Raw genomic sequence first — 27,887 nt, forward strand, 5'->3', positions numbered from 1 at the left:
TTCATTTCCTGTGTATGTGGACAAAGTTTTTAATCTTCCAAAAGATATGCGAGAATGTAGCTTTTATTGTAAATATGTGGGAGGGTATGTGTCATTTTTCCACTGGCGCATAAATATTAAAGTCATTCATAAATTTGAATTACATTTATACAGAGAAATTTTTTTTTTTTAAATATACATTTCTTTATACGTGGACTGAAGCTCTGGTTTCCGAATCTATATAACCAATTTTTACGATATGCATAATCATGATATTTCTATAGTGAAACTATGTCTTTCGTATATTATTACAAACTATAAAGCAAAATTACCAACTATTAAAGAATTTTGAATTACTTCCGGAATGAAATGAGAAATTAATAATATGATAGAAAGTAAAAAGAAAGTAAGTCAAGCTTCTGTTACATTTTCCACCACGTTTTTCTATCCTTTCATTTAAAAAAAACCACGAGCGTGAGCAGGATTCATTTGCAAAATCACATGAAATATAAAATAAAAATGACAATAAATAAAGTGAAAAAAAAATATTTTATTCAGTTTCTTTGCCATGTGTAAGTTTCGTGCTTTTTTCGGGATCACATCGTGCAGGAACGCCTACTACCTTCACATTTATGCAGTCGTTCAAAGAAAAACATTAGAAGAACTATTTTTGCTTCATTGACCTTGACCATTACACACTCTAATCTAGTTTTGCATTCTTTTTGGACTCTGCTCAAAAGTATACGCTGTAACTTTCTCGGTTCGATGTGTCCACGTTAATGAGATAAATCTGTATGGACACATCAACCTCTAGGCATATGATGATAGGTCTTGAACAAATTAAAAGAAAAAAGTGGTTGTTGATAATAATTAGATTCATAATCTAATTATTCAAAATAATTGGAATAATTGAGATGTTAGTGATGCTAATACATACTGGAATATATATGTATATATATATAAAGATTTATAATAAACAATTTTTTTTTCTCTGAAGAAATAAAATTATTTTTCTCTTCACTCATAGCTTCGAAAACTTCGAAAGAGTAAATGAGGAAAAAAATTGAATTCTCAAATATTACAGTTTGATTAAAAATCGGCATGTATTAATGTTTTCATGGGAATAAGATTCCTAGCTGATTTGAAAGATTATATTATCGCTCGCAATGAAATATATAGGACAGTAAGAATGGATCTCATAGCAACTGAATCTCGTTGAAAAAAATAACCTGAAAAGTTTCTTATGTAATTTGATTGATTGATTAATGTAATTTGGCGTAACTTATTATTATTTGAAATTCCGGTATACAAAAGCACAGTGTAACTATTAATTAAGAATCTCTCTCTCGCGCGCGCGCGAGTAGTAATAATAACCTTAACGAGCCATGTGAATCTACGAAGCATATTTTACTTTTATAACTTTAAATTGTACGAGCTTCTTACTTTTCACTCGTGCTGATGATAATATAGGACGGAACATTGCAATAGTTTCGATTTTGGGTCGTGCATATAAAATGGGAGTCAATGAATGAATGATCCTATGTAAACCTCTCTACATACTAGCTAAGTGTATTGATAAAACTATTATTTTGAAGAAGTTGTTTTTCCTGATTACCATAATAAATAAAATTATAGATTCCGATAAACGAAAATGAACATTCACTCGACAGATATGTAAATATCAGTGAATGTGATGCTGTTTCAAGCTCCACAACATGGGAAACTAATGTATAGTAAAGAGAATAAGTGAATGTAGGACATCATATCACCATTATCAAAGGCCAGAAGAAGAAAAAAGGAAAAAAAATGGAAATCGATGGCAAATTCGTCGAAAATAATTGAGTATCGAGCAGACGGCTATTTTTTCTAAGTAAAACGTTTTGCAAGTAATAATCATAAGAGAAAAAAGGCAGAGAATCCTAAAAAAAAACTTTCTTTCGCTCTTTTCGATTTCATAATGGTTTGGTAAAATTTTCGTTCAAACGGAAAAGGTACAAGGAGTAATATCTTGGAGCACGTTGATGTATAACTAGCTCATTACCGATATCATGCTAAGGTCTGAGTGGCACCGGGCAGGTGTTTACTGACATAAGATTCCATTTGTTGAATAGCGTATACTCTGCGATCGAAAAAACATTATCGGGTACTTGTTCATCCATCTTATTCCTGTCAAGGTTATGTTAGTTTTGTTTCCGCGTTCTTCAACGTTTGAAGAAAAAAGTGAGGACCCGTAGACCCATTTACGAGACCACAATTACAAGAACGTCCCGAGAACCTATTCCATATTCACATGTCTAGTTCTAAACCCAGGCACAAACTGCTCTTAAAATTGGCAAACGACAACTAGTAGAGCATTCTCAAGAGTTTGGGACAAGATGAAGAAATAAAGCACAAATATTTAACCATATATATATACATATATATTGAAATACTGTCGAACTTGGTTAATTCGAAGTCCAAAATCACTGGAAAAAAAGTTCGAATTATCCAATTAATCTATCCTGAATCCGTAAAATGACTAAAAATTAAGACTTGATCATCAATATTCCATGGGATAATAATTCTCAATTATTAAAATTTGATCATCAGTTACCAAACTGTTTCCAAAATTTTAGCAATTTGTAACTAATATTTTTGTACTTTCCGATGCTTTCCTTAATCTTGAAACGACGATAAAAAGTTTCAGATTTTGAATTGTACGCTTTGATCCATTGGTTGAATAACGTAATTGGTATCAAGTGGTAAACATTTTCGATGTGAGCACTCCAGCTGAACGATGTTAAAATGCGAATTAAATTATCAAAGAAAACACTTAAAATTGACAAATTAGCATTTTGGTATTTTCCTATACTTCATTATTTCCTATACCTTCATTTATTTGAAACAGCTTACTCGTTCTTCAAGCGCTTTTGTTGGATTCAATAAGCACTGATAGGTTTTTTTATGAAATTAGATCACGGAGTTTTTAGCCGGTTTTCGGTCAAAACAATGGTAATTTTTTTTTTTCGAACTGAGTTGTTAAAAAAGTTATCTTAGTTTTAGCATACAAAGAGTGTTGTTTTAAAAGTAAGAGGTAATTGTTTTTTTTATCAAAGGTCTATCATAAAACCTGTCACTATCCAGGGCCGTCTTAAGTGCATCATGGGCCCCCTGACAAAGATTTTTCTGAAAGTATCGGAACTTTTGCATTAAGTATTTTTGGTCTTCATAGAGATTTATTGTATAACAATTTTATCGAGAGAAACAAATTTTGATTGCTTATAGAATTTTTCCAAGCGAAACTTGCTCATACAAAAACCATGACTTTTTAACCAATTTCGAATTATCCAAAACATTTGAGAAAAATTCGAATAAAACAAGACATTTTAACATTAAATTAGATAGAAAACTCAAAGGGAACTCGTAAAAGTTCGAATTATCCAAAATTCAAATCAACCAAGTTCCACTGTATGTATAAGGCTCAATAGTTGCGTATACTATTTTTTTTCTTCTTCTTGCCGATTAATCTAACCTTTTAACTGCTCAATCATTCATAAGCGATAGACCCGATATTGTAAATATTAAAATTCTGATAAAACAAATTATGTGATTTCTTAAATAATTCTGACATTTTGCAATTTTCAGAGACAACATGATTATTCAATAAATGTTTTGAATTAATTTTTTTAAACTAAAAATATATTGAGATTGAAAAAAAAAACAAATATTGAAATTTTCGTGCAGTTATAAGTTAATAAAAGGAAAATTGGAAAGTGTAATTTTAACTAAAATAAAAGTGTTAGTACAATCTATAAAAAACCAATTTTTTCTTAAAGTAAATAATAGTATCAATTACTTTTAACTCTCCCAATAAGTGATAAGCTTAAATATAATCGCAGAATTTAAAAAGAGAAATATTATTGCAGAAATTAAAAAATTTCAGAATTCAAAACTGTTATCAACTTCATGGACTTTAGGAGTATGGATATATAAGAACCTTAAAAAAAAGAAATGAATAATAATTTAAAATGTTTTCAATGTTCTACTGATTTTTATCGTTAAATTCATCAATTTCATTCATCTTTATGATTTCAGTGATTATAGGTAGGTTTTCCAAGCCTACCTTTATTTCCCACATACTCTTTTCTCTGTATTTACCATCGCATAGTATTTTTCACACAGGACAATTTGAAAAAGTTAGATATCACTAGTTTTAAACAAGTATTTGTTTTTTTCACAGAGAACCTTCCGAAAACCTTTCTTAAAAGAACAAATCAACGTATTATATTGAGATTTTCCGATCGTATTTTAATTAAGAATAGTTTTTTTGGTTTTTTTTTTTACCTGCAGTTTATTTCATGCACGTTCCAGAATTGAAATCGAATGCAATGCATCAAGTAACAAAAAAAAGTTCTCAGTAAGGTAATTTCTTGGAAATGTTTTGCTTGATAATACAAGAGAATACTACTACTGTATTTACTCCTGTAGAAAAACCGTATAGTGGTTTTTAAAACAATATGTACATTTTTTATAATTTTATGATAAATGGTGACTTGAAAAATAGGAAGCATTTTCAGTTTTTATGACATTGCCCTTCGTAAAGAACTATTCTAGATTCCACATAAATGTGACAACACATGTGGAGTTATCTCATGACATATGATGAGATTCAGTGAAGAAAGAAACAATTGGATTTATAACCTATTTTTTATGCACAACACTGACAAGAATGTATCTAGAACAAGCTTTTGATACTTCATTTGATAAAAATGAAAATTCAAGGTTTAGTGGAAAATTTATCTGTTTAAAATGAGAGAGTACTCATACAACGAAGTATGATAGGATACGTGTTGTCATATGTAACAACATGAGATAAATTAGAGCAGTGAATAACAAATTATCAGGATTAATTCATTAATGCAAATTGAAGTAATCACTAGTGTACACGGAATGTTTTTAGTTAGATAGATCTCATGACAATAATTAGTGGACATGTGTAGTTTTACCCACTTTCAAATATCTCCAGCGAATGGGTAGGTAATGGATAGTGCAATGGTAACCAAATTAATTTTAATTTTAGCATCACCTCATTGGGTTAATGTATCTATGTTTAAATTTTTCCTCTGATTGTAACACACAGGGTGATTATTTAATTCTCCTTGCCTCATTTTACTGCCAAACCATTAATCCTAGAGGCATACTTTCAATTAGAAAAATTATCCGAATAGCATGAATAACTCAAATACGTCATTCATGTTGCAAAGTGGTTTTTTATATACTTATTAAAATAAAAATGTTAACTTTCTATTCGGACACCTTGTCCTCAAAACTCAATTAGAAAGTTGTTGCCCTGTCAACTAAGAAAAGAAAAGTCAACAAAGAAAATTCAATTTTTCTAAGTGCAATATTCACTGAGATATTTGAAATTAAAAATCGGTTGAACGTTGGGAAAGAACAGGATGATATATATATTAAGGGAAAGAAGCATTTTCTCCGTGTTAGTTTATGATGTTCTTTCCTAACTTTTCTCCAATTATGAATTGAAATATCTCAGCAAATATTTCACTTACGAACAGGACATTTTTTTTCTGCCTTCACACACACACACACACACACAGGAAAGACAGGGCAACAACTTTTTAATTAGAGTTTTGAGGACATGGTGTCCATATAAAGAGTTAACGTTTTTATTTTAATAACCATACAACCCCTTGCAACATGAATGACGCATCTGAGTTCTACACGTTAACTGGATAATTTTTCTAACTGGAAGTATGGTATGGTATGGGTCTAGGTTTGCCAGTAAATTGCGGCAAGGGGGGAATTTAGTAATCACTCTGTATATGAGACAAGCTATAATACCTGGCGCTGCCCGGGTTTTCTTCAATTACTAGGAGGATTGAAAATGGGACAAACCATTATAAAGGGGAATAAACTATTATACATAACACTGGCAGCATTAAAGAAGTAACAAACCATTATAAAGGCATGTACACGACTGAAACGCATTGCTAGGAAACCACGGTGACCAAAGTAAATATTCCAAAAGTCATTGTTGAGGCCCAGATACCATTGTTGCTCGACAGTTTTTCGCCCATTTCGGGCATTTGCCCTGCTTTGACGGGTTTTTTTTGAGCAGCTTTAAGTAGCTTAACCTTCAAGTCGGGTCCTGTTTGGTAAATATGCAAAATTTGGCTACATTCAGTCCAAAATTGCAGATTTGTGTAGAGAACGTACATACATACAGATAGACAGAAAATTAATTATATTTATATAGATTTAAATAGAGACGAAAAGGATGAATTTATAACTCCTTACTTACTTATTTATCATAACTCCTATACTTATGTATCACCTAGTACTGAACTGCAAATTTTTTCAATAGCACCAAAAAGAACGTGTGAAATGTTTGATCTATATGAAATTTTTTCATGGTAAAATTAGTTGTGTTCATATTTCAAATGAAGTTGTCTAAAAGTTGTATTAATTTGGCATGTATCAAGCTTGAAATTACTTGTTCCTGTGATTAATATTTTATTTTTCAGGGTTCCAGTTAGCGCCAAGAGTGAGAAAATTTTGTCCAGAGAGCTGTTTATTGATAATTACTGGTGTTGTAGTTGGAATAATTTTATTTTTTACCGGCGTGCAAGGAGCAGTCGGAGTACTGACTCCAATGGTATTTTTCTTATACATGCTGCCGCCAATAGTATTAGATGCAGGATACTTCATGCCAAACAGACTATTTTTCAATAACTTGTTGACAATTTTAGTGTATGCCGTGATAGGAACTATTTGGAACGCCATTACTATTGGTTTATCGTTATGGGCGATTGGATTAACTGGCTTGTACGGAAAAGAGATGCCACTGCTACACGCTCTCCTCTTCAGCTCTATAATATCTGCTGTAGATCCTGTAGCGGTGCTTGCTGTTTTTGAAGAAATACATGTCAATGAAATTCTTTACATAATCGTTTTTGGAGAATCGTTACTAAACGATGCTGTTACAGTGGTATGTTTGAAAATTCTTTTGCAATTAATTTTCACTACATTCGAATTTCCTTATCCATTAATATTTATTAGAACGTGATTTTAGTTCCTTCACATCGTATCGCAAGTAAATTGGTTTTCATAACGAGCTTGTAAGTTCGTGATAGAATATATGTGTTTCATCATTATGTACTTGATTATAAATGGTATTGTTTACAAAAGTATTCAATAGGTTAACATAACTACATTTTCATCATCCTACATGCAGAATCTATATACAGGTCGCATAGGTAACAGTGCGTTTGGCACTTTACGGGCGAACCGTTGATCCTAGAGGCATACTTCCAATTAGAAAAATTATTCAAATAACGTGCCAGTTTCCCCGCAAAGGGCAGTAGAATTTTCTCTCTTTCCTAAAATATATCTTCGCATCTGCCAGCTGTTAAAAACCTTCGTGTGGATAGCAGACAGTGACACCATCCTCGGTGTACTCAGATGTATCATTCATGTTACAAGGGTTTGTACGGTTATTAAAATTAAAAAAAAAATTAATTTTTGTACAGCTCAAAAAACCCCGGTACAAAGTTATTTCCCCGTCTCTCTTGATGCAAAAAAAAAAATTGCACGCTTCTAAATCTTATATGCACTTAGGTATTCCAATTCGAAAAACGGAGGAAAGTTGGCAAAAAACAGCATCAGCATTGAATACGGGAAAACCTTTTTACCCGCATTTAATGCTGTTTTTTCCCAATTTTCTCCATTTTTCGAATTCGAATATCTCAGTTTTTTTCAAGAAATTCATTCCGACGCACCCTCTAAGCCATATATACTAAATCTATGGCCCACGGACCAAATGTGGCCTTCGGGGTTATCTGACGTGACCCGCCAATTTTGTAAAAATGAACTAAGCAGCACATTTTTACAGATCGCTTAAGTGATCCCGTGGCACAAGTCCAGAGCTTTTAACGGGAACGTAGCACATTTTCAGATCACTGAAGTAGGGCTGTGGCGTATTCAGAGATCACTTAAGTGACCCGCGACACAGTTCCAGAACACTTAAGTGGTCCGTGGCACATTTAGAGATCCCTTGAGTGACACGTGACGCAGTTTTAGAGCACTTGCCCAGTGCAGTTCTACATCGCTCAAGTTATCCGCGGCACATTCCCAGATTGCAGCATAATCACGGATCACTTGTGTGATGCGCGGTACAGGTCCAGAGTTCTTAAGCTGCCTGCGACACATTTCTAGAGCACTTGAGCTGCCTGGACACATTTCCAGATCACTTGAAGGATCCGCGGAACATATGGAGAATGTTATTTCAGGCACCCACAAACTGACACAAAAGGTTTTTCTTGCTTTTTTCACATCCCGAGTAAGATGCTATCAAGAATATTTCATATTTGTATAAAGGGTGGTTGATGACGTCAGCATCATTTAAACCCCCCCCCCCCCTGTCATCAAAAGTCAGCAAATCCGAAACCCTCCCTTATCGATGCTGACGTAATACTTGAATGACCCCTTACCCAGCTTGCACCATGAGAAAGCCTACCATATTACAACCCCTGCACCCTCGAATGGTTGATTGCACTATCGCAGCAAATCCGTCAGAAAAATATGATATTTTCTTTCGGTGAAGTGCTAGTTGTGCACGCTCTAAAAAACACTCTACCGCTTTTGCTATTGCAATTCGATCGCATATTCTATGACTAATAATGTTTGTTTAGGAGTGTTATGTGGGTGCTATGCGTGAATTTAGAATCACCCTGTATAGTTGATACATAAAGTCCATTGCACTCATTGGCGGGAAAAAAAAATTAATTTTTGATTTGAAACAATTTCCTTTTCGTATAAGAACACGACTACATACGTATTCACTACATGAAAAATATCTGAAGAAAAAGAATGATGTCAGATGTTTGCGAGTGAATGTATCTTATACTAAGAGAAAGGAAAGAAAAAAAGCATTAGATAGAGAGTTTGTTAGACGTTGCTGTGACAGAAATAACTCGTAGTTACCCTTTAGAAATATTGGAAACGCTTTTCGGGCAATACGTGCTTGACATAGCGAGTTTGTCGAGAAACGGCCCCAGATGTTAGATTAGTTATCAGTTAACTATCAAGTGAATTTCTCTAAAAGTTTAAATATTTTGAGCAGTATAGGTTTCTCGTGAAAAATGAAAACGCTTAAAAACGAAAAATGAAACTTTTGAAACTCGTTTTGATTTTATACGTTTAAATAAATAATTGCATACTCTTTTATGCAAAATAATCGTACTTAAGCATCCAAGAGGATATTAGTGTTATTATTTTGTGTATGTGTTAATGTATTAATGGAATGATTTCGTTTATTTTTATAGGTGCTATATCATATGTTTGAAAATTATTCCAGTATGGGTGTTGATAACATTCAAGCACGTGATTATGTTACCGGAGCAGCTTCATTTTTTGTAGTTTCCATTGGTGGTACATTGTTAGGAATCATTTGGGGAGTTGCAGCAGCATTTTTATCCCGTTTCACTCATCACGTTCCTGCTATTGAGCCACTTTTTGTCTTTTTGATGGCATATCTTTCATATCTCACAGCCGAAATGTTTCATCTCTCAGGAATCATGGCGTAAGTAGCAATACACGCGTATTTTAATGCATGGAACTGAAATGAACGAATCATGCTCAAAAAACAGAAATGTACAGAAATGTACTACCAAAATATAATTATAAGAAAGAATTTCATTTCGAGTTCATAACACTGTACCTCATATTAAAAAATATTTAAATATTCTGCAATATAAGCAACTTCTTTAACCTTAAAAAATATCTCTAGGATGTATCAAAAGCCATAGTTATATAAAATATAGAGGAAAAAAAACGGATTCACCTACATTTGTTTTGGAGAGAGATATTGTAAATCATTTGTTTGCGGTACTCTATTTGACTAGTGAAGTAAATGTTTTCTCTCAGAAATATAGTGTTTGTCACGTCCGTTTGGAAACTGAGTGAATATGGTATCCGCCTATTGAACAAACATTTGATACGTTGATAGACCAAATAGCTAACCACAAATCCTTGAAATCTTTGGTGAGAAACACTCACTTCATCTTTCCGCGTTTGTGATAAGATGTTTTCGCTCACGGTCACTCATTCTTTGCTTTATTTCTATGATAACAGAATGATGAATTTCCGACAATTGAACATTATTTGGAAAAATATGTACAATGAAAAACGAAAGCTAATATTAATGAATAGCTTTTCTATCTTTGCTCAACGCAATCTTGTTCGGTTCCTTATATAGACCATGAGTGTCAATTAACATTTTTATACTATTTTGTTACGAGAGAGAGAATTAGATTTCATTCAATTCGGAAATAAATATTAATAGAATGAGGATATTATATTAATTGGTTTACATGCTTGAGTTTTATTGCGCATATGCCCAACTTTTCTTTGAGAAGCCGTTTGATCTTCTATATTTAAGTACGTGTTATTTCTCATTGAATATATAGGGTGTCCTGTAAGTCCTAATTTGAACTATATCTCAACAACCGTTCGTCGTAGAGGTATGGGTGATGGTAAATGATGGTAATTTAAAAATTTTCGAAATGTGTTCAAAAATTCACTCTGTACTAGCTTCGAGAGTGAAAATACAGTGTGTCATAAAATAAAAAATCTAAATTTTTATACGATCCCCCGTCCTCTAACTTATAGTTAGAATTTTGTTGCCCTGTCTCTTGTGAGGCCAACCAAAACAAATTCCATGTTTCTAAGTGCAATATTCGCTGACACATTTGAATTCAAAAATGGGAGAAAATCTGGGAAAGGATAGCATAAATCAAGAGTGGGCAACTTCTCACTAGTCAAGTACCAACATAATGGCCAGCATCAGTGTCGCTGGTCGCACGAACGAAAACACTCCGGTGTATAAGCCGCACCCGTAAAATTACTCAGAAAACTCGCAGATTACCCAGAAAAACGGGCAATTAAGTCATCAAATACTTACTCTGGGCTCCACTTCTTCATAAACAAATAGGCTACATATCCATTCTTCTTTCTGGTTCCCAGCTAGTAGATGCAAGGCATAAAAACTACTGTTTCGTTTGCAAATTAATTCTCTCAATTACATCCATAGTTTGAATTTACAGACAAAACATTTTTTTTTTACATTTTTCTGCAATTATTTTTATCCCCTTACTCCTGATTTGGCAACCGGTGGGGCCACATAGTTCGAATAGACGCTCAATGAATTTATTCACTCACCGGTAGACTTCGAGAGGAGTTTTATTATTGGGATGGAAAGCGTGCCAATGGTCAGTCATGTGGATAGTACTAACTATCCGGAATGGGTGAACCCGTGATGGTATTAAGATAAAATAGACTAGCTTTGCATGGACTAGGCAGATTGCCTTAGATGTGAAAGGATGCGCGCACGCACCATTATCTAATATTCCTGTATGTCCTAGAAAATTACACGGAACACGATTTGCGATACATATATTCTTATTACTTGAGTTACTACCTTCTTGGAACAGGATATTGGTATTTGGTTTGAGAAAATGTTAGTCTGCTTTAACGTGGAATGCCACTAATCTGCTACTTCAAAATTTAGAGATGACTACTTCTCTGTTTTCGACACAAAAAAATCCTTGTTTCTGCGTGTGGAACTCTCTCCTTCAACAGCACAATATGAACCCGACCATCGAATATGATACATTATTACTCTTTGGAATTGTTGTGGTGTTTGCGTAGCCTAGTCGATTGTAATTTTGAGGTGTCATCGAGATGTGAGTTGGCATCTACTTCCAAAAAGTTTCGTCACCATGATCAGAACAACAAATATGCATTCAGCTAATACTATACAGAGACCACAAAAGGAAACTTGCCCAACGAGGTGGCGGGAAGAAATGGAGAAAAATGCCCATAAAACGAACTTTAAATGCGTACAAAAAGGCAGTGTGATGAGAACATAGCTAATTACTATCGCCACTAGAAATAATGAATGTAAATAGTCTGTTAATCAGGTTTAATGATGACTTATGATAAGAAACTCAATTTAATGCACAGTAATTTTACCTAGTTGCGGGCAGCACAAAATCACCTCATGGAATGCATGTGGCACGCGTGCCAGCTGTTGGTCACCCCGGCATAAATGAAAGAAAAGAGCGTTGTCGATTAGTGTGTATATGCTATTCTCACTCAACTTTATCTTTGAATTCAAACATGTCAGCGAATATTGCACTTAGAAACATGGATTTTTTTGGTTGGCCTCAGTAGAGACAGAGCAACAACTTTCTAACTGTAAGTTAGAGGACAGAGGGACCGTACAAAAATTTGGATTTTTTTCATTTTATGACACACTGTGTTTTCACTCTCGAAGCTGGTACAGAGTAATTTTTGAACACATTTTGAGCATTTTTTAAAGTGGAACCTCACCTCTACGACGAACGGTTGATGAGATAAATGTAGAATTAGGACTTATAGGACACACTATGTTTAGCAGCAGTTTTTTACTCTAATAAATTTACATTTCTCTTAGATTAACATTTTGCGGAATTACCATGAAAAATTACGTGGAGGAAAATGTTTCTCACAAAAGTCACGTGACGGTAAAATATGCTATGAAAATGCTAGCTAGTACATCAGAGACCATCATATTTGTATTGCTTGGAGTAACAACAGTGAACAATAACCACGAATGGAACACATGGTTTGTCGTCTTTACCATTTTACTCTGTTTCACGCAAAGAGCCCTTGGTAAGTTTGACCGACACTCGAACTTGCATGACAACTATATGAATGTGTATAATGTGTATTATCAATCGAACTTGCATAATAATCAATCGAACTTGCATAATAATCAATCGAACTTGCATAATAATCAATCGAACTTGCATAATAATCAATCGAACTTGCATAATAATCAATCGAACTTGCATAATAATCAATCGAACTTGCATAACAACCATTCGAATCTGAATAGCAAACATACTAATTTGTATATAACAATCATTAGACTTTTATAACTTAGCTTCGAATATCAGTCATCAATATACCAAAGTTCGACCGTGTTTGTGATGATGAACAGTCTATAAAAATTTATTTGTTATCCAGCAACAATGGCTACCTTCCAACATTCGACCTAATGAAATCAATGCCGACGCCTCCTAAAAGTCTAATCGGTATCTTTCATTATAATACGGTAGTTTTACAATGTTAACGCTCGAGTCGGCCTTACTAATCGGATGGTTAGCTCACATAGCTCCGGTTCGATAGGTTTGGTCCGAATCCATGCGAGGAATATAGAATAATCAACCCTTTTCGGAATCTGCTTTAACCTGATGGTCTAATCAAGTGCAGATTCATACAGAAATGACTTTGAAAACATTCACTTTCTGCATTTCTAGAATTGAATGTTTTCTTTCGTTTTTTTCATCCATAATTTCGATCAAAGTATCTACGGAAATGTTAATGAATTCGCACATGACGTGGAAACTAATGGGTGTAGGCTAGAATTTTTGCGATAAAAAGTTATTTTTAGACCAACTTGAATGCGATACATAAATGGAGCATACTTTCTAGTGTTGACAAGTTATAAGCAAGAAAATTCAGGTATCCGCTATTTTTACTCACGATATGGAAGGCAGATGGCAGAACTTCTCGAACGCAAAAGACGAATAACTCTGACATCCACACATTTGTTATAGCCAATTTTTTTTTCAGCCACTTCGTTGAGCAGTATTACTTGTAATATTTCTATTTGTATTTGAAAGTAACAGTATCGAGAGTGTCAGTCACGTGAAAGATAAATGAACTTTTAGTAAGTGCTTTAATCGATTAATCATCAAAAAACACCTACAAACAAACTGATGAAGTGTTTCAGCGATCGCCATAATTTATAGGAGAGTATGAATGAGCGACCGTTATTCAAATTGTTTGTTAATAACTGATGATGGTAATTTTTAGTGAATAGGAAATTTTGTTGTTATTAATTCATTTTTTTTGCTTTCTATGTGTAACAGGTGTTATATTTTTAACTGCCATCGTGAACCACTTTCGTTTACATCGGTTGAACGCAGTAGAACAATTCATCATGGCGTATGGAGGTTTGCGGGGAGCAGTTGCCTTCGCACTGGCGTTAGTTATCGACGAAAAAGTTATCCCAACCAAAAACATGATGGTTACTGCTGTCATTTCTGTAGTATATTTCACCGTGATGTTGCAGGCAAGAAATTATCATAATGTTTCCTAATAGCAGTATTATTACAGTCGAACTTGGTAAATTCGAAGTTCAAGGGGACAGCAAAACGTTCGAATTATTCAATTCATCCATTTAGGACAACGATACTTCCCCTAAAAAATCAAAAACGCTTTAGAATTATAAAAATGAATTGAATACTATCACTTACTATGTCAGTTTCTTCGTTGTTGCAACCAGTGTTAGTTATAGTTGAATACTCAAGTTGAATAGGAAATTCAAGGGGAATTCCAAAAATTCGAGTAAAAAAAATTCGAATTAACCAAGTTCGAACTATATATAGCCAAGTTCTCCCGTATTTCTTTTTTCATGTATGAATAAGTACCATGTACCATTCAATGGTAGAAGAAATGATAAGAGGCGGTTAAAGTCAGAGGACAAAGTAAGACACATTTTCAACATTTCTGACCAGATGCAATCGAGAAAAAATGAACTAAGTCTCAGCTTCAATAGTTCACCATTAGATTATGAAATCACAAAATTTTTAACAGTGGAACTTATGACAAAAATTCTAGTAAAACCTTCTCTTTTTCGAAATGAGGATTAATCGACCTACACCACTCTGACTCTTACCCCCTTATGTGAATTTTTTAAGAGCAAAAGAGTTCTAAACTGAATTCGTTTTTGTTATTATTTTTAATTAGAAGTATTTACAGTGTATTTGTAGTCTTTTATACATACTCTAAAATTAAAATTGAATTTTGTGTGTGTGGTTGCCTGTATGATTACAGCATTTCTTCAACGTCTTTTGGGAGAAATAGGACAAAGTTTGAAATTTTTTTATATCATACGTATATCGCTCGTAAACACATAATTTTATGAAGCTTTGAATTTACAATATCTCTGATGTGATATTCGTCTGAAAATGTTTTTCTTCCATATTTAAATCTTTTTTAGGGAACAACAATTGGTTTCTTCGTGAAGATCTTAAATGTTCCCAAAAGTACAAAGGCTGAAGTTTCGATGAATGAACGTTTACACATGACAGTTAGTATACGCAGTGCTATATTTAAAATATGTATATATTACATACTTCATGTTTGTATGAAAAAACCCTCTTATATTTATTTCGCAAGCAAGGGATTTTGATATTGAAGATGATAAATTTACATCTTACTATATATTTTAATCTTAATACGGGGACAGGAAGTTTATTTTCAAAAAAGGCTTTTTTTTCAAGAAATTTATCAGCACATATTTCATACGATTCAGGTAAAATATCAAAAAGCCGAAAATATATATTTCAAAGTTCTGAACACCTTTTTGATATGCGCAATATGTATGTATATATACTGAAATAGAGTAACTAAACTGTCCTTTACCGTACATGTGTCCATCGGATGGAGATGATATAAGGTTTTTGTTATAAAAATAATTTCAATATACGTACATTATAACGGACAAAATATGATCGGATCTTGCATATTGTAAACAGAGTTTTGCGAAACAATGCTACATTCCAGATAACAAAAACCAATTGAGATGTCAGAAAAAGAAATGAGTATATGATAAGAGGATCAATAGGCAACATGTAATTCTCGTGAACTTGAACACGGAAATTTATTAGAATCGTCCTCCGGTATCACAAAAGAAAACGATGACACTGCACTTTTCTGTACTAGCGGTAGGAATTGAACACGAAATCAAGCCTTGGACAGAAAAAAAACATAAAAAGAATGTTTGTTGATGTTGAATAATGCTTTGCATTCTTCAAGGACATCACCAGATAGGAGTAAGCAGAGCTGACCTTAATTTATTCCAGTTGTCTAACGATTTTGCGGCCGTGATAGCTTTTAATGATAAAAAAGATCTGGAATCATGAATAATAAATAGCTCTTAAACGAATTTGATGGCAAAAGGTGAAATATTTTTCCTCCTTCGAAAGTTATGTAATAGTTTTGATTGATAAAAAGAAGCAACAATAAAATTCCCCCAAAAGAAAAAGTTATGTTTATAAACTTTTCACAAAATCTAGTTTTCTTTATTGATTTTTACGTTGTGAATCAAACTAATTTTTGTGATGGACAAGTTTCCCCTAATATTTATTGAAAGTTGAGTTTTCATGCAACTGACGGCATCAAATGAAATATATCATTTCCCAGGTGATCGATCACATGATGGCAGGGATTGAATGTGTTTCAGACCATTTGTTTGGAAATTTCAAACTTCGAGACAAGTGAGTATAAATAAGTTGAAATACATCATATTTCTTTTATTTGTTAATTATTTCTAAATTTATTCAATTCGAATATCTACTGAAATCCCCGAAAAAGTAGGAATACTTGAACTAAAAATTTCACGTCAGAAAAACTAATCTTATTAATTCATTTTCAATTTTACATACTCATAGTTGAAATTATTTTAAACTACTGTGTTTGTGTAAAATCATTTTAAATCGGAAAACGATTTAGTTACTCTTATTTTCTTCAGAATAATACCGATTAGAGTATTTGAAGAGAAAATTGGGGTAGGCTGTGTCGTACACACGGCCGCAAGTTTTGACGTGAATACGTTTGTTGTTCCTTGAATCGCGTGGTAGGTAGTAACATAATGAAATTATGTCATTATCATCGGCTTTGTCTTCGGAATAGCTAACAAACGATACCAACGTCGCCTGTTTCCGTTTTGAACTGCTCGAGATATAGCAGAGAACAATTTGTTACGAATCAGGGCAGCGGCCCTAGTGCCAAGAAGGGAAGACATTGAAACCGGAGTAATAATCATTGAATGCACCTTTGCAATATGCATCTGACGATACTATTGCTTTTGACTTGCGTTGCGTACTTTTTAAGATATAGCGTAAAAGCAATTAGTTACAAATCAGGGCAGCGGGCCTGGTGCTCAGACGGGAAAAGATGTTGAAACCGGAGTGATATCATTTTGAATGCACCTTTGCAATGTACATCTGACGATACCATTGCTTTTGACTTGCGTTAGGTACTTCCTGAGTTATGAGCGTTTAAATAATTTAGTCACGCAACTTTTTGATAATGCTCCCAGTATCGTCAGGCGATTTAAAAGACGTATTCACGTCAAAAAACTAATCGTATTAATCCATTTTCAAGTTTTTCCTAATGAGAGCTAAAAATCTCTTTTGCAGGTTTAGGTATTATAATAACAAGTATATTCGGCCTATTTTAACAAACAACTCCAGCATCCAAGAACCGAAGTTACTTCAAACGTATTCGAAACTCAATCTGAATGATGCCATGAGTATAGCAAGATCCAACGTGGATCTAAGTAATTGCCAAACGATGAATTTCGATTCTTCAGTTTCTGGTTTCTTCAAATCATATTCTCAAGCTAATTTGAACAGGTATGATTTTTATCTACGTTTTTATCGATAAATTAGGTTCTAGCTTCATCAGGGTAGAAATAATTTTTTAAAATATTTCTTGAAATAGAGTATTTTTGGAAGTTCATGTGAAATTCAAATGATCATTAGGCCTCATTTTTCATAATCAGAATGAAGTCTCAGAGTTCAAAAATTATTTTTTCAGAAACGAATTTCCTAGGATGTGTGATTTACTTTGAAAAGAACCCACCGTACTCTCATGTAAATGAATATACATATATACCTACACGTTGCTGTGTAACACTGACATTCAAAGAGTATTACTTTACTTAAGTGTTTACTGATATAAGCTACTGTCAACGTCCTCGACCGTATATTTTCTTTTTATCTAAAAACGATATGCTACATTCTCACGCAAATAGTCCATTACAGGGTTTGAAAAAGCTTGGCCACTAGAGTGACGTCAACGTCTTAACGAGTGTCTCTACGACCGAAAAATTATTCATTCAGTCGATGTGATGTTGAATAGCAGGTGGTTTAACGAATTGAAGAGAGAAACGTATATACGCATGTAAAAAGCTAATGGAGCAACTGATATTTTAACGAGTAACGTTACTATGATAAATATCTTTGAACATAGTTTCTTTCGACGGTGCACATGAGCAAATTTCAAATCGAGCTTCTTACACCGTTTATGATCACCGTTTTCATCATAGAATATTTGATTCATTTTATTTTCACTGTTAATATTAATTTATTTGCCGCATATTTGTTTCCATTAAAACGATTTGAAAATTTAAACTTGGTATTCTTGATTATATGCATCAGTTTCCATCGGAATGAATTAATTCATTGCGTTTCCTTATGGTTCGAATATTGCTATTTCATTAGAGGATATTTTAAATTGCTGACATCTTTGAGATTTTGGATAGGGGCCGGTAGCTCAGGTAGATAAGATACTCGCCTAACGTACCAAAGGATATTTTTAGAGGTATCGCGAGTTCAATACCCGGTTTCCTTGGCAGAAACTTTCCTGACGTGGGGTGCAACAGAAACGGAATGACAACAGGGTGTCCCACACCGGGGAGTTAGATCAACAACCTCCCGATGAGTATAAAAAAAGAATGCTGCTGTTCGGAATTGGCGGCAAATTGGTGGTCAATATATAAATCCGGCATTATTATAATTACCGGCAATAAATCCCTCGTGAGCACAAAATGAGTGGTGCGACGAAATTGATCAAAATGATGAAATGATTTCGGACAGCCAAATCACGAGATTCACATAATTTCTTACATGGAAAAACTACCAGACCGACATCTTAGTCAGCTCGAACAGGTTTAAATACACAAAGATGAATCAAAATGGATTCAATCATAATCACGAAATGGATTTGATCATGATCGCGTGAAGGAGACGTTATCAAATTCATACATCTATAATCCAATTTACAATTCATATATATCCCGATTTCATAAAGACAGCCTAACACAAACATTTTATTGAAATTTTTTTGCTCAATCTTGTATTTGTTCAGACTTGGGCCAAACGATACTCAACCGTCTGTGATGGAAAACAATTTACTAAATGTGGACCTAGGGGAACTCAGTTATAATCCAAGCCACAAAGATCTTGCTGATGCCGAAATCCATCATATACTCGAAGACTCAAAACCAGCAAAGAAGGTAATGTTTACAAAATTCTAACTCCGATGTTCAAATTCGCGTGTCGATATTTAACAGAATTGACGCTTAGATGAATGAATTTTTATTTTAAATTTTTTTCCCGTTTAAAAATGTTTTCGTTATTAATGTTTCGTCATGTAATTTATCATCTTCTTTACCGTGTTTCTAATTTAAAACACTAGTTTCTACTGACTGGAACACAAAAAAACGGATTGAAATTTGTTTCTGATACAAAATGAGTCGAATAATTGATAAATTCATTGACTACTATTTATAGCTTATCAACTACGTAATTCATTAAAGCAGTGGTTCTTAAAGTGTGCGGCACGGCTCCTGGGGGGGGGCATCGACAACTTTTGCCAAGGGCTTCGCGGTGTACTGATGATATTGATATGTTCCTGTTCCCAGTGCTTTAAAGTGGTTCTTTTGTGGATGCAAATATCTGCTGAAGTATTCTTAGGAGCCGCGGATGACCCACGACTAGGGCAAGGGAGCCACGGGCCATTATAGTTTGAGAGCCACTGAATTAAAAGATTAACATTATTACCCTACAATTTTGGAATTTATTGCGAAAAATACGGCTGATTTCATTTTCTTTAATCACAGGTTCGGCGATACAGTCGTTCGGAGATCAATGAGCCGAATAGTAAACGATCACCAACTCGTGATGGCCCCGCTTTGAGTGAACATGGAAGATCTAGAACTCGGATACACGCTTCGAAAAGTATATTTCAATTCCTAAAAATTATCGACAATTGTTTCGACACTCTCTTGATTTGCAGTAATTATTACAAAAATGTTAGTTTCTCAATTTTAATCATTTTTAATTTTAAATCTAGTTAATTTTTTTAAATTATACATTCAAAGCATGGCTACATGGCATAAGACGAAGCTAGAATGTGTCTGCAATACTAATGAGACAAAAAGCGTCACTAAATCATCAGCCCTGGGTGGCCCCACCCTTCGATATTCAAAATGAAGAGCGAAAACTCCTAATTTAATGCCGTAATATTTATTCCAATGCTTGCAAAGTGTTTTGTTGAGCAATATCAGAGAAAACTAAAAAAAAACTAACGTCCTTGCCGGAATAGTTATGAAATTTACAGGGTGTCCTGTAAGTCCGCATTCGACCTTTATCTCATCAATTGTTCATTTTAGAGGTTTTAATTTAAGAAATTTTCAAAATGTGCTCAGGAATCGCTTCACCAGTGCCCAGAGTGAAAATACAATGTGTCATAAAAAAAAAAAAATCAAAATTTTTATACGGTCCTTCTGTCCTCTAACTTTCAATTAGAAAGATGTTGCCCTGTCTCTCCTGAGGCCGACAAAAAATTACATGCTTCCAAGTGCAATTTTCGCTGAAATATTTGAATTCAAAAAGTGGAAAAAAGTTCGGAAACAATGGCATAAACTAACAGACAATGCCTTTTACCCTCATTTAGGCTATTTCCCCTAACTTTTCGTATTTCAATTTAAATATCTCAGTGAATATTGCCGTAGGAACATGGAATTTTTTTTGTTGACTTCGAACGCAGTGAAAATTAATTGCAAAAGAATTTACAAGAAAGAAATTACAACATACCACTGTAACAGCATCGTTTAGTAACGATTCTCCAAAAACGATTATGTAAAGAATTTCATTGACATGTATTTCTTCAAAAACAGCGAGCACCGCTACAGGATCTACAGCAGATATTATAGAGCTGAAGAGGAGAGCGTATAGCAGTGGAATTTCTTTTCCGTACAAGCCAGTTAATCCAATCGCCCATAACGATAAACCAATAGTAATGGCGTTCCAAATAGTTCCTATCACGGCATACACTAAAATTGTCAACAAGTTATTGAAAAATAGTCTGTTTGGCATAAAGTATCCTGCATCTAATACTATTGGCGGCAGCATGTATAAGAAAAATACCATTGGAGTCAGTACTCCGACTGCTCCTTGCACGCCGGTGAAAAATAAAATTATTCCAACTACAACAAAATTACTATCAATAGTAATTATCAATAAACAGCTCTCTGGACAAAATTTTCTCACTCTTGGCGCTAACTGGAACCCTGAAAAATAAAATATTAATCACAGGAACAAGTAATTTCAAGTTTGATACATGCCAAATTAATACAACTTTTAGACAACTTCATTTAAAATATGAACACAAATAATTTTACCATGAAAAAATTTCATATAGATCAAACATTTCACACATTCTTTTTGGTGCTATTGAAAAAATTCACAGTTCAGTACTAGGTGATACATAAGTATAGGAGTTATAATAAATAAGTAGTAAGGAGTTATAAATTCATCTTTTTGGTCTGTATTTAAATCTATTTATACAGAGTGATTACTTAATTCCCACTTGACGCATTTTACAGGCAAACCGTTGATCCTAGAGGCATGCTTCCAGTTGGAAAAATTATCCAGTTAACGTGTAGAACTCAGATACATCATTCATGTTGCAAGGGGTTGTATAGTTATTAAAACAAAAATGTTAACTTTTTATACGGACAGCCTGTGCTTAAAAACCCAAGTAGAAAGTTGTTGACCTGTCTCTCCCGAAGGCAAAAAAAAAAAAAAATATCGCATTCCCAAGTGCTGCTGCATTCGCTGATATATTTGAATTCTGAAAGCGGAAAAAAAGTTAAGAAAGAGCAACATAAACTAACAGACAATGCTTTTTCCCCCTCATTTAGGCTTTTCCTAACTTTTCTCCGATATTTTAACTTAAATATCTCAGCGAATATTGCACTTGGAAATTTTTTTGGTTTGCTTGAGAAGAGACAGGGCAACAACTTTTTAATTTGATGTTAGAGGCCATGGAGACCCTATAAGAATTTACTTTTTTATTTTATGACATGCAGTATTATCGCCCTTGAAACTGATAAAATGTGATTCCTTAACACATTTTGAGGATTTCTTAAATTAGAATCATACCTCTGCGACGAACGGTTGATGACACGAAGGCAGAAATAGGACTTATAGGACACTCTGCGTATGATGGGATTTTAACATCGAGGTAACCAATTGTCTAGACAAAGATCGACAAAAGTGTTTAGGATTGATAATAAGAACTGAATGTTTGATCTAAAAAAAAATCAGAAGATTCTGTAAAAAAATCTGTGAGAGTATTTTGAGCATGTAGTTAATTTACATAAAATTAATTGTGGACGGTAAAGTGTCCTTCATCCTGAATCTAAAAGATAGGAATTGTATGCTCGAATGTAAGAATTAAAAAAAAATGTCTGCGTGTAACCATTTCAAGGTTAACATTATTAGTATGATGATTTTATTCATTTTCTTTACGCAAGAATTTGTGACGCAAAAAGCGATGCACCGGGATTATATTTTTATAAATGATTTTTTAATGACTTATTTTTCTGTAAGATTTTCTCAGGTGCGTGAATTTCGAGTCTGTAAAGTAGTTTTCAAGGATATCTCTAAGTAAATTTCACTAGTAGGTAATGAGGTAAAAACAACTCAAAGTATGAATGGTGAAGAATCAATTAATTATATCGGATATCAAATTTTCCCACCTGATATCAACCGTTTTCTTCTTTAACCAAACTAGAATTCTCTAACGCGAGTCAATTTCAAGTTGTTTATCTGATGACACAGAAAAATGCTCGATAAAATGGAAGGATGGAAAGTTTTTTTTCAAGCCTGGTGACCCCCCCCCCCCATATTATAGATAAAATTATTGATATTTATTGTGTATTATACTTCCCAACCACAGAAAAATTCACTGTAACGATGACTGTGCTTTTGCCTCTTGTTAAATGTAATTTCTATTTTTTGTGTAGGTTTAAGTGTACCCAAAGCACGATCAAACAGGAACCATCGAAGCAATTCTCACTTACCAAGCATCGCGTTTAATAAAGAAGACGAGGGAGCGATAACATTTTCAGCGAGAGAATCTGATAGTTCTGGAGATCAAATCAGGCCAGGTTTGTTCTATGTAGAATAATAACATTTGCGTAAAAATAGGGAAAAAAAGGAGTGGCCGAAAATTCCATGACGCATTTTTAAAATTGATCAAAAAATCAACCAATCGACATAACAAAAATGCGGTTTGCACAAAAATGCTTTTCATAGCGTAGAGTTTTTTTTTAGATAAATAAAAAAAAAATTGTTCAAAATTTTCCACTCACAGATGGTGCTATATCATTAAAACTCGCAATAACACACATAAAAAGAGGCACAAACAGTACATAATGTCTTTTACGATTTGCATTTTTTAAAACCACATTTCAGTATGAACACCCTTTGCAGCTCTGACTACATCAAAATTATACTCAATTTCAACCCATGTTTATCCACTAACATGGATTGCGGAAGAGTCTGGAGCATTAAGTTTCTTGGTGTGACACATCCTCATAAGAAGAAATGAAGTGGGGGGGGGGGTTAAATATCTGATGATCGAGGTGGCCATAACAGGAGGCGGGGAGGTCCATCTGGTTCAATCCATCGGGGTCGGGGCTAGGGAATTGCTGATTGATTTATTGCACCACCTACACTATTTATGTCTCATTTTTGTGTTATATCGAGGTTTTCGAAATACAGCGTCACCAGTGTGGAATTTTGAAAATTATTTTTTAAATCTATCAATAAAAACAACTCTATGGCATGATTGGTACAACGACATTTTTTCAAGTCTTGTTTGGAATCGCCTATAGTTCTAATGCTAAACTACCTCTTCTCCATATAACGATAATTTCCACGATATTTTTTCTTTGTTCGCGCAGAGTATGATTATATCGAGATTTAACTGTATATAACGACTTTAGTTGTAAGTATATTTCTCCCTTGTCCTATAATTCTGAATTATTCAAGCGTTTGCATTTTGTGCTTGATGTCATCCATCAATTTCATTATTTGGAGGTCCAGAAGCCAATGAGTGTAAGTCAATTTTCTGAAAAGGATTTTCGTATTGCAAGTGCATCTTCATTGTTGAAATTATCACAGTTACCTAAGCATTCAAGTTGCTATATTTATATTGCAACAGCGGAAAGCGCCACTTATACTGACCACGGAATAAAAAGATCCCTTTGTCTCATTTTTAATATTTATTGACTTACACCAGCGTTTCTCAAATTTTCGGAATCCAAGAACTAGTAAAATGTCTGAAACAATTCGACGGACTACTTTTGTCCCGTATAATGGGACATTCCTGTATTTTTAGTAGTTCCGAATTAGACCGTTTTTTCAACGATGCTTATTTGAATTGGTAATATATATATTTACTACAATCTTTTTCGAACAATCAACGTTTTCATAACGTATTATGATAATTATAGCTATGGACACGGTGTCCTGTAAGTGCTTATGCTGCCTTTATCTCATCAACCATCCGTCGTAGAGGTATAGTTTCAATTTAAAAATTGCTCAAAAGCCGTTCAAAAATTACTCTGTTCCAGTTTTGAGAGTGGAAATACAGTGTGTAACAAAATAACAAATCTAAATTTTTATACGGTCTCGTCCTTTAACTTCCAAATAGAAAGTTGTTGAGGCTCTCCTGAGGCCAACGAAAAATATTCAAGTATCTAAGTGCAATATTCGCTGAGATATTTTTTTGAATTAAAAATCGGAGAAAAGTTAGGAAAGGATAGCATAAATGAGGAAAAGAAGCGTTGTCTGTTACAGTTTATGATATTCTTCCCTGAAATCCAACTTTTTGAATTTTTCAACTTTGATTTTCGATTAAAATATCTTAGCAAATATTCCACTTGGAAACATGGAATTTTTTCTTTCGAGCTCAGGAGATACAGGGCAACAACTTTCTAATTGGAAGATACAGGACAAGGGGAACATATAAAAATTTAGATTTTTTTTGTCGCACACTTTATTTCCACAATTATTTCACTTTTATTCTCTTTTTTTTTGATAGGGTATGACGTTCAAATGACGTTCAAAATGTAGATCGTATTTCTTAAATGTTTTTAGCTAATGTGTTTTTTCAAGTAGCGTAAACACACACACACACACACTAAATACGTTAAGAAGAATCGAATCAAATTATTTGGAAAATTTTCATGTTTAATGAATAGTTTATTGAAAAACAACTGCAAAACTGAAATGATCTATATTTGTACCCTGCGTCTCCTATTATGATGAAATACATTCATATTTGCTATCATGCTTCCAAAGACACACACAATCATTTATAAGCATGCATTTTAAGATGTGTCGAACGGTATGTGAGAACAATAAATAGACTAAAATACCAAATGAGAATTTTTTACTATGTTTTTTGCCTTTTCAGCAGCAATCCCAAGATATCTCGCCAAACTGATTTCTGTCACCCCGAGATATTTCGTCTTCTAAAAACGCAATAAGGCGGTTTTTACAATAAAACATGTTTCCCATCCCCCCCACCAACCAATCAACTGCAGTGGGCGCAGTCAGCTTTCGTTCAACGTTAGATAAGAAGAAAGAGCGAGAAAAATAAAGAAATATATACGGCTCTGTATAAATGATACAAAATGATTTTTTCCCTAAAAAAGTGTTTCTTTTCCTAGAAAGCCACAACACATGGCAGGTGTTTTTGTATCATAGTCACTTAAATAAAAGCGATGGGCGGAGTAAATTTTCTTTTTGTGTGTGTGTGTGTGTGGGGGGGGGGGGTGGGAAAGCAGTTATTTCCTCTTAATCGGAAAAAAAATTCTCCTTGAAATACGTGACAATTTGGGAAGGCTTCGTAATTTCAAATGTAGCAGTTATAATGCGGATCACGAAAACTTTAAAAGCCGCTTAAAGGGTTAACAATTGATTATATTTTTAACACTGAGTATTGATGGATTTAAAAATAGATGCAAATAATGGATCTCAAATAAGTCATAAGAAACAAGTGTGTAAAATTTGGAGTAAATTGAATGAAATTTGGTTCGCAAGGGACATTTTGAATATCAGTTTGTGGCGAAAAACAAACACGGAGAAAAATAGAAATGAAAACATTATTTCCCGTAGACAACCAAGATTATTTAATTATAAAAATCGCAGTGGAAAAATAACCAACGAACAGATTTTAATGCGGTTTGTTGAAAAATATTTTACGCAAATTTCGCTACTGTATTTTTTGTGTAATAAAAGACATTTCGTCATTTTCATGATTTGAAGGTCTCCTATTCCCTTAAACAACTAACAATAGATAACGATAGCTATCTGAAATGTTTCCAGAAATATAAACGGCATGCTATTTTTAAAACAACAAAATGCGATAAAAAATAAAACATAATAGAAATGGACTTGAAAATTAATTTCTTGGCAACGCGTAAAGGCATTTTCTAGTAAAAGTATGTATAAAAAAATTGCTAAATTGATTAAAGGTCATTTACCTTGGAAAAAAAAAATTCTTGTTCGACGTTTCTAGAACAAGCCATTCCTGACTTATTTGCATATTCTATAGTATTCTAAAAAAGAAAAAGAAACAGTTGACGTGTGTAATTGCATATTTTATTATCGTGACTTTTCATAGTCGCGTGCCGTCTGTCACATGTCGTGGGAAACACGGTCGCGTGTTCACGCTACTTTCTGGGCAATGACTTCGTTAAAGAAGACATGTCTGAAACGAGTTTACGGTTTCTACGCTAAGTGAAAAATGAGAGCTATTGACATTTTCTGAATTAGTACGTCCAATTTCATCGAAATTCTTCATGTAACGCAGTAGAAGCTGCCCTTGAAATTAGGATCACGCACCAAATAAACCCGTGGGTTGGAAAGTTTCTTATCTAACTCTGTCAATGTTTTTGTATCTTCAATTCCGGAGATATATTTCTAGCCGGGTTTACTCTCTTCCGATACTTTTATCATGTATAGATAATTTGTATTTACCGAAATCGTTGGCAATCTCTTCACAGGAAATTCGGAATGACGTGTTACGAAGCTTCACCTTCGCAGAACTAATGCAGTGACATTGATGCATTTGTAACATAATTATTACAGTGAAACCTCGATACAACAATACTCTGAGGACTAAGAAAACATATCGTTGTAGAGGGATTATCGCGTTATATCCAGAGCCAATATTATCATAATGTGCTACCAAAATTTTTCTTTTTGTTGATATCTTTTCTGAATCAGCGTTGTTAGTACCACCAGAAAATGAGTTTTAGGTATTTATCCATTGCGAAAAATTGTAATTGATTAGATGCTTAATAAAATTCAGTTAGTCATTACATTGCCCCCGTAAAGCTATTTATCGCATTGCACTTTTATGTCTTACACAGAAAGTAGCAATATCAACAACTTTGTCAACACTTTTAGATGATCAGGTGCTGCAAAATACCGATTTTATTAGACGCCATCGTAAGAACGAAAAACAACCGGTAAAATTAACATTGAATTCAAGACGATTTTGAGCGAATTATAAAAAATATCGTTGTAGCGCTTGGAAAATCTCTTAAAAATATTGCTATAGAAGGATTTATCTTAGTAAAGGATATCGTTATATCCAGAGGACGGAACATTAGGCTATAGGCAATTCCAAACAAGATTTGACAAAAATATCCTTGTATAGGATAGCGTTATATCGAATATCGTGGTAGCGAGGTTTCAAAACATATCATATCGAAGAAAAGTGAATTTAAATACTCAAAATTTCTTAATTGTTAACTTCTCGAAAGTATATTCATGAAAAACTCCAGCATTTAAAACCCATCTGGATCGGTCATACATGGTAATGTCTGCCAGCTTTTATCGATGAGAGAAAAATATAACATATTA

General features: G+C 33.8%; 1 protein-coding gene and 1 long non-coding RNA gene across 6 annotated transcripts in view; one reads left to right on the forward strand and one right to left on the reverse strand.

Moving 5' to 3' along the window:
• Positions 1-15,645, reverse strand: part of LOC149080114 (uncharacterized) — a 38,748-nt gene extending 23,103 nt beyond the window's left edge. The window contains exon 1 of one of the 3 annotated variants that reach the window (XR_016193531.1): positions 15,582-15,645. This is a non-coding gene — a long non-coding RNA (uncharacterized LOC149080114). Of the gene's footprint in view, positions 1-9,824; positions 9,957-15,513 lie in introns of those variants that run through there. The other 2 variants (XR_016193529.1, XR_016193530.1) reach the window with 2 other exon arrangements.
• The window catches only part of LOC149080115 (Na(+)/H(+) exchanger protein 2-like), a 45,793-nt gene that overhangs the window by 14,304 nt on the left and 3,602 nt on the right, over positions 1-27,887 (forward strand). For 2 of the 3 annotated variants that reach the window (XM_089239122.1, XM_089239123.1), the window contains exons 2-11: positions 6,504-6,967; positions 9,303-9,559; positions 12,473-12,690; positions 13,956-14,158; positions 15,089-15,178; positions 16,294-16,367; positions 17,292-17,507; positions 19,024-19,171; positions 19,778-19,895; positions 22,970-23,113. In XM_089239122.1, coding sequence (XP_089095248.1) covers positions 6,504-6,967; positions 9,303-9,559; positions 12,473-12,690; positions 13,956-14,158; positions 15,089-15,178; positions 16,294-16,367; positions 17,292-17,507; positions 19,024-19,171; positions 19,778-19,895; positions 22,970-23,113 — 1,932 coding nt within the window. Of the gene's footprint in view, positions 1-6,503; positions 6,968-9,302; positions 9,560-12,472; positions 12,691-13,955; positions 14,159-15,088; positions 15,179-16,293; positions 16,368-17,291; positions 17,508-19,023; positions 19,172-19,777; positions 19,970-22,969; positions 23,114-27,887 lie in introns of those variants that run through there. The other variant, XM_089239124.1, reaches the window with a different exon arrangement.

This window comes from Pholcus phalangioides, unplaced genomic scaffold (assembly GCF_987345545.1).
Source record: "Pholcus phalangioides strain wild (caught in Gottingen) unplaced genomic scaffold, Ppha-v1.0 ptg000011l_1, whole genome shotgun sequence".
NCBI lineage: Eukaryota > Metazoa > Arthropoda > Arachnida > Araneae > Pholcidae > Pholcus > Pholcus phalangioides.